Source organism: Drosophila guanche, unplaced genomic scaffold (genome assembly GCF_900245975.1).
Source record: "Drosophila guanche unplaced genomic scaffold, DGUA_6, whole genome shotgun sequence".
Lineage (NCBI taxonomy): Eukaryota > Metazoa > Arthropoda > Insecta > Diptera > Drosophilidae > Drosophila > Drosophila guanche.
Genome location: NW_022995752.1, coordinates 1,728,422 through 1,736,102, shown reverse-complemented (window position 1 = coordinate 1,736,102; position 7,681 = coordinate 1,728,422). Strand labels below are relative to the sequence as shown.

At 45.4% G+C, this 7,681-nt stretch overlaps 2 protein-coding genes across 2 annotated transcripts; both read right to left on the bottom strand.

The window, feature by feature from the left end:
• Nucleotides 1–1,886, bottom strand: LOC117587541 (very-long-chain (3R)-3-hydroxyacyl-CoA dehydratase 3). The gene is made up of 4 exons (XM_034278347.1): nucleotides 1,753–1,886; nucleotides 1,322–1,679; nucleotides 920–1,265; nucleotides 1–856 (listed from the first exon to the last, which is right to left on the bottom strand). The coding sequence occupies exons 1-4, from the start codon at nucleotides 1,831–1,833 to the stop codon at nucleotides 523–525; spliced, it is 1,119 nt and encodes a 372-aa protein (XP_034134238.1). The 5' UTR covers nucleotides 1,834–1,886; the 3' UTR covers nucleotides 1–522.
• Nucleotides 1,887–4,259: 2,373 nt separating this feature from the next.
• On the bottom strand, nucleotides 4,260–6,042 carry LOC117587539 (60 kDa heat shock protein homolog 1, mitochondrial). Its single transcript, XM_034278344.1, has one exon. The coding sequence runs from the start codon at nucleotides 6,025–6,027 to the stop codon at nucleotides 4,333–4,335; it is 1,695 nt and encodes a 564-aa protein (XP_034134235.1). The 5' UTR covers nucleotides 6,028–6,042; the 3' UTR covers nucleotides 4,260–4,332.
• Nucleotides 6,043–7,681: the final 1,639 nt, after the last annotated feature.

Genomic DNA, 7,681 nt, shown 5'->3' with positions numbered 1-7,681 from the left:
TAATTCTTTGGGTTTTTAATGCTTTTTAAAACGAAACTAGAAAAATGCATAAAAATATCATCGGCGGGCCGAAGTACAAATACCCTTGCAGCTGGGCGACAGGATGTACCAAAAATCGGATTGTTTCTTAGTGTTTGGACAGATGGGTTTACAATTTTCATGTGAGATATACATACATACATATGAATATGCTGACTGATAACCGATTATAAAAGTTGTGACGCGTACGCGTTGTGATATGGGCACGATGAACAAGATACAAAAACACAATCCCTACTCTCCGATATTATGAATAGTACAATGTGAAAAGTTCACACATCTAGGCAGACGGACATGGCTAGATAAATTCGGGTTGTTCTCCTGATTAACGATACATACGAGAGAGTATATTTAAACGGTCGGGATAGTCGTGTCTTGTCTTATCTGTGCGTTACATTAGAAGAGCCTTTGCAAGGGTATAACGACTAAATGGACTTGTCTCAAAAGGAACGAAACAGCGCACCTGACAGTGCAGTGCGTAAACTAGTCGGCGTGTAGCTGCCTGCGCTTGCCACGACCTCGTCCGAGCTTCTTGGCGCGCAGCTTGGACATGTGCGACATGACCAGATAGGTGCCCGGCAGAATGAGCAGCAGGAGGTAGAGTTTCAGGAAGAGAACCATGTCAAAGGTGATGTTTAGTTTGTTGGGCATTTCCACTGTGAAGCGTTTGGTTTCCTCGATGTAGGGTATGTTTCGCAGCACGATAATGCCCTCGCAAACGATTCCCATGGGGTAGAGCGGTATCCAGATGGTATAGCGCAGCCAGGTGAGCAAGCCAACCTCGCGGCCCAACAGCTGACTAAGGTAGAACGGATAGCTGCACAAATAGAAGAGAATATTAGTGCGATGAGACCTTGGACTGGAAGGGCAGATCACATACCGTATTAGCTCAACCAGAGACCAAATGAGGAAAACATAGAACACCACCGGTTTGGCGTGCATACGGGGCTCCCATTCGATCATCAAAAACAGAATGAAATTGCGTCCCGACACCTGGAAGAATGGCACTAGGGGACTGCCCTTGGTGTAGCCGAAGAGCGGGTGCATAACCTCCAGGTACTGAAGCAGTTGGACAAATTTGAATGCATTTCCTACATGGGAGTACGCCTTGGTTATGCTGTTGTAGCCATCGCGGTAGTAGAGCACGCCCATGACGGACACCACATACAAGTAGCCCACAAACATGGCCAAGTTGTAGAACATTAGGTAAACCTTTTTGGTTTTTTCTGCAAGTAATTTTAGTTTAAGAACCTCGTGATATCATTTTCTAATCCGTACTCACCCTTGACATAGCCCAACTCTTGCCTCTGCAGGTCGTTGTATTCCTTCTCGTAGTCCTGTCGCACATCTCGCGGTGCCTCATCCTTCTCCTGTTCCATATCGTCTTCTGTGCGCCAGCGGTCAAAGTCTACCTTCAGCCAGTGGGGTTTCTGGGGAGTGGCCACAAGACGGGGCCACCAGGCCGGCTCCAGTTTCCTTATCAGCAGCTCTATTTTGTTGTCGCTCACTACAAAGGTAGCTTGCTCGTCATCGATCAGCGAATAGAAGTGCAGATCGAACTTGTACGCATTTACACCCCGAGCCCCATGACCGTTTGCACTAAAGGAAACCGACACCGGCGAGAAGTCCGCGATGGCGCCCTGTGAAAATTTCGATGCACATTATTGATTTTTCGCAGCCTGCGAAGTGACTTTGCTGCGCACATCCACAAACCTTTGCATCTTTGAGGTCCACCTTCAGCTGCAGCGTTTGTTTTGTCTGTGACCAATACACCAGGGGGCTTAATTGTGCCATTTTTTTGGCACAAATTTAAACATTTATTATGTATTATGGGGTTTTATGTTACCGCTCTACCCTTGGGTAGACTTAGGTAACTTGTTACAGTTTTACTCCAATTTTGTCGATGAAATCGATTAATGTTTGGTACGAGCTAATTTGTTTTTCGAATAATTGATAAATGATAGATATTATTATATTTCCTTAGCGATGGGTAGATTAGTGTGGTGTTATATTAAATGTTATATGCTATGCGTTATCGATGGTATCGCAAGTATCACAAATGTTACCTGCGACTACGTGCTTGCCTATCAAATGCCCAGCCGCTAAGCTTTTAGCGTATTTAGGAACCATGGTTTAGAGCCCCGTTTCTGCAGTCCGTTAGTATGGTTTGATTGATTTCAACCAATAAAATAAAATCTAAAAAAAATACGTCAATGGACGGACGAGGGGAGGAACAGACGAACAGACTTAATCAATGCAGTCCCCTCCATGCTTGTTCACTCTTGTTGACTCTGAATACTCTAAGATATGTTTATATCCGTTACCCCAAATATTCCTCTATTTTGATGTTCTATTTGATATTACTAGCTTGTTAGGCGTCTCAGCCCTAAAACTAAAATTTTATCTATTGTATCAATCAGTTTTAAACAAGATTGGCTAGTTTTCATGACTTATTTTTTTATTGGATTGTCTTCAAAATAAACTTATAACCAAACCGGTCAACCACAATGGTACAAACAACTTTAAACGTTTCGTGAGTGGGAATGGAAACTAACGTAATTTGACAATTTGTTGCTAGGCATCCAGTTGTATGTGTCGCTGCATACTGCAATTCCATTAATTAATATTAAAATGCTGATTTCCAAACTGTTCCTAAACATGAATTATGACTTAAGATTCGTTGTTTTTTGCATAGACTGGAGCTTGAGATTTCAAATATACTCGTCTGTCCTGCTGAAATATACCATTATATACCGAATTTGTCGACTGTCGCTTATCGAAAGTTGCTCAAATCGATTGCTAGTTTGCTAGCTGTGGAAAGCTAACTGCGTTGACACGCTTAAATACAGCTGTAATCTTTTGACTGAATATGTTTGCCAAAGAATTTGAATTTAAATTCTTGACAACTACAAAAACTTATTTTTTTTATTGAATTGGGCTGGGTACTGCACTTCCCATGTGCCAGTTGTGTACATTATTTTCACTACATACATTAAATCAACTTTTTTCATTCTCCTTCGCTGTGCAACGATTCGTACATTTTGATTTATGATTTCGCCATCGCGAAAATCGGAAGTTGTCACACAACATGGCAAAAACAGAGAGTAGAACCAACAACCAGCAACCAACTCCACAATAGATACGACTGGCCAGAGTGTCTGTTGGTGGCTTTTCCTCTTTTGTTTTGCCTTGTTTCACGATTTCCTTCCGTTTTTTGGGGGTTGTGGGCGTTGTCAAAACAAAAGGGAACCACTTGTCAGGCATGTGCTGTCCACAGGATATTGTATTTAGGAAAAAAAACTGCTGCTAACACTACCAAAGCAATCACAATGGGGCATACGTGTGTAATATATCAGTGGCTATGTCTTCAGAAATCCCTTTGCTAATCCAGACCCGTATTTTCTTCTGTATCTATTTTGCAGCCATCGCACGCTCATTTCCATATCATTTTGCACATCGACCACAGGCACCGACACCGACTAAGACGCAGACGTGGGCGGAACAAAATGTTGCGCTTTCTCAAGAATCGTTAGACATTTGAGTCTGTCCAGATTTAGTTATCGAGCCGCCCATCTATCTATCTATCTATATATGTGTGTGTGTATATGCTTAGCTGTATCTGTATCTCCGTGTAAAGGTAAGTTTTTTTTTCATATTTCTATTTAGTTTTGATATACTGGAACAAGATCCAACGTGTAAGCATTGCAAAGTTCTCAGACATCTTGTCAAATTATTTTTATTTATCCGTGAGATTTTTGATATTCTACATTATTCAGAGTGCAATTTTGACTGTATAAACGGGAAAACGAACACCGACCCCTAAGTGAAAGGGAACCCAAAATTATCCCAAAATTATGTGTGAGGTGTGGGCTGCGGGTATGGTGAGGATTTATAAACATATGTTTTAGTTTGTTGGGCCACCATTTCGTATGTGTTTGTACGTGCGGGGCTTTTCTTGTCTCTCTTTAATTGTGCCTAATGACGTGGATACGAGTACGCACATACTCGTAAATAAAACTGTTGTCTGTCCCTTTCAACATTACGAGTTATTGTTGCCAGCGACCAAACAAAACGCTGCAAATGGTTAAGGTCAAGTCCAGCAGGCCCCCTCTTTCCACTGCATGTGGCAGGTTCAATTTATGAATTCGACAATGAGCGATGTAGTAAATACATTATCTAGGAGTATACCCTGAGTTGTACCCTGAAATAATGGAAATACATTTTAGAAATGAATGACTTAGTTTTCTATATTAAAATACATGCTAAATTTAGAAGAGCATTTGCCAGTTCTTTCTACATTCCAATGAGTCCTGCTAGATCTTTGGTTACTTCATTCCTGGGCACCTTTGGGCTGATGTGCTCCTCTGTTATCAGCACCTCCGTTGTGGCAAGCAGCGAGGCAATTCCTGCCGCCTCGGACATGGCTGCTCGCAGGGAACTTGTGGGATCGACAATGCCGCGCTCCTTGAGATCACAGTACTCCCGTGCGGCCGCGTCATAGCCAAAGCTGCCGCTTCCCTCGAGCACTTTGCGGACAACTTCGTCTGCATTGACGCCAGCATTGCGGGCAATGGTGTAGCAGGGCAGGCGCAGAGCATTCCTGACAATGTCTCGCCCAATTTGGTGCTCGGATCTATCTGGTCGGGGCAACGCATCCAGGGCGGGAATGCATCTGAGGTAGGCAGTGCCGCCGCCTGGCACAATGCCATCACTGATGGCCCCATGCACCGCATGGAGAGCATCATTCAGTCGATCCTTCTTTTCGCTGACTTCCAGATCGTTGGTCCCACCCACGTAAATGGTGGCCAGATGGCCAAAGAGTCGCCCCATCCGCTCTTTCAGCTTGTCCACTTCCTCGTCGGTGACCGCCTCCTCCATGAGGGCACCGATGTGTTGGACCCTTGCGTGCACCTGGTCCTCGTTGTGGATGCGTGGATGAAGCAGGTGGGTCGAGCTGGAGTCGACAATCACTTCGCTCACCACGCCCAGGTCCTCTCCCTCCACTGCAGCCAGACGAGTGGCATTCTCTAGGAGATTGGCGCCCATGGCCAGTGCCAAATCCTGCATCTGATCTCGCTGCTCCGAGCCGTAGCTGGGCGCCTTGACGGCGCACACTCGCAGGTAGTTTCTGACCTGATTCAGCACCAAAGCCTTCACCACCTCTTCCGAAATATCGTTTGCTATGATCAGCAGCGGCTGTTCCATGCTCTTGGCCAACTCTAGAGCGGGCAGAATGTCATCCAGCCGTTCAATGGCAGCAAGTGTGGCCAAGAGCAGGGCATTGCTGTACTCCACTCGATTGCCATTCCCCTGGTTGGCAAACAAAGGAGAGACGAAGCCCTCTGGTAGCGTGACACCTTCCTGCACTTTGAGCTCGTCCCTCAGGCTCTTTGACTCCTTCAGCAGGAACACTCCGGCCTCACCCAGCTCGAGAACAGCGTCTCCAATCATGTCCGACAATCGTTTGTCTCCGTTGAGCGCAATCGTGGCCACGGCCTCCACCTCGCCGATCGTCTCGACGTTCTGGGACATGCTCTGCAGCTCCTCGCACACCACCCGCGATGCCTCGAGAATGCCCTCACGCAGGGCGTGGACATTGACCTGACACTGGCGGATCACCTCCAGTCCCTGGCTGGCCATGCCTCTGGCCAGTATCGTGGCAGTGGTGGTGCCATCGCCCACATCGTTGTTTGTCTTTGAGGTGGTTTGTCTCAGCAGCTGGGCGCCCATGTTGCAGCGTCGATCCTCCAGCTGGACATTATTCGCCACTGTTATCCCATCCTTGGTGATCCTGGGAGAAATCATGAGCCTCTCAATCAAGACATTCCTCCCCCTCGGACCTAACGTGGCGGACACTGCATTGCTCATGATATCCATGCCCTTCAGCAACAGTCCCCGCGCCTCCATCCCAAAGCGTATGTCCTTGGCATATGTGCGAATAGTTCCAACCACGTAGCGGCGTCCATCGCGTCCACAGCGCTTCAACATTGCTTACAATAAATTTGTCACTATAATCGAAAAAGAAAAGTGAATGTAAATGAAAAATATTTCAAATTGCTTTTAAATAACAAGTCCATAAATGGGAGATTACTTTTGAATTTTGTTGTATTTTTAGATTCGGTTTTTAATACGTAAATATAATAATCAGATTTTAATCAACTAAACTTAATATCAGTGTTACTGGCTTAAGGCAGACTCTTTCAACTACTTTGAAGGGTATGCGCACTTCGTTCTTTTCCATTTAATACATTTTATTATGTTACAACTTGTTTTCCTTGTCGTCATTTTATTTTAACAACAAATATTACATTTGTGCCATGTTTCCTGCTTGTTTTCGGGATTCGTTTATTAAATGTAGCGTGCACGTGTTGGTAAACTACCACACAAACACTGAGAGAAAGATAGAGAGAGAGAGAGAGACACAGACAGGCACCACACACACAGACACTTGAACAGGAAGCACGAAAGTCGCCATCAGTCCCGTACAGAGAGAGAGAGACACCCATGGAGAGGCAGACAATGCCAGTCCGACATTAATATTAACAACGTTAACGAAACGGAACGAAACAACAACAAAACACTCATCAAACATGCGGCGTTTAGTACGCAAACACACACACATACACAGATACTCACCCATACCAACCCACTTTCAATAGGTTGGAGCGAGATAGCCTGCAGGACATTTCCTTTCGCCTCTTTCCGGTGCGTTGAAAGTTTCGCTTTTCGTTTTTCGTTCGCTCGAGGTTTTCCTTTCCTTTCCTTTTTTCTTCTTTTTTTTTTGTTTGGTGTCTTTCAGTTGGCGTCGAGCATTTCCTTAAGGCAAACGCGGCTCTGATTTTCCCTCCGCAGTTTTTCCCGTTCAGTGCGTCTGGGAAAATAGAAGAAAATTTCGAATTTATACCCGAACAAAAATTGTGCCGAGTGCTTCTTAATATTCAGTGTTGATCATGGCTCTGGTGGCACATCGCATGATGCTGCCCGCTCGTCGGCGTCGCACCCAACAGCAGGTGGCACGCAATAAGGTTGGAGTCCTGCTGGTGCCCAGCGTGGCGGAGTACTGCGGCAGTGAGCAGCCGCAGCTGCAGCCGCAGCCACAGCATCAGCCTATAGGCCTCACAGTCAGCCAGCTGCAACATAATTTGGAGCAGCAGGACGCTGAAAGCGGCAACGGAAAAGTGAGTGCAACAAGTTTGTGCAACGGTCTCAGGCTTGACTGAGCCACCATTGCATGCCCAACATTACGGGCAACCCTGTGCCATTTCCGACCAGCGTGGCGGGCGTCTTCTCGCTTATCCCTTACATATGTATGTGCAAACATCTTCCAAGTATCTCCCGTTTTTTTTCTGCTTTCACTGGCGCCAACATTCTGTCGAGAAGCTGCTTGGTTGGCTCCCATTTTTGTTGTTGGTCCTGGTCATGGTTGGCTCGTAGATTGTGTGTGTTTTCGCCGAGAATGTCTACCCCCTCGGTTGTCAGACAAGATTATTGGACATGTGACGAGCATTAAGGTTTACATTTAATGTCAATAGAGAGAACAAGTTTTTGAAAAATATACATAATATGTACGATAATACGGAGTTGATGGACAAGTATTGCCAATTATTTAGAAAAATGGATAAATGGATAGTTAAAAGTCTGG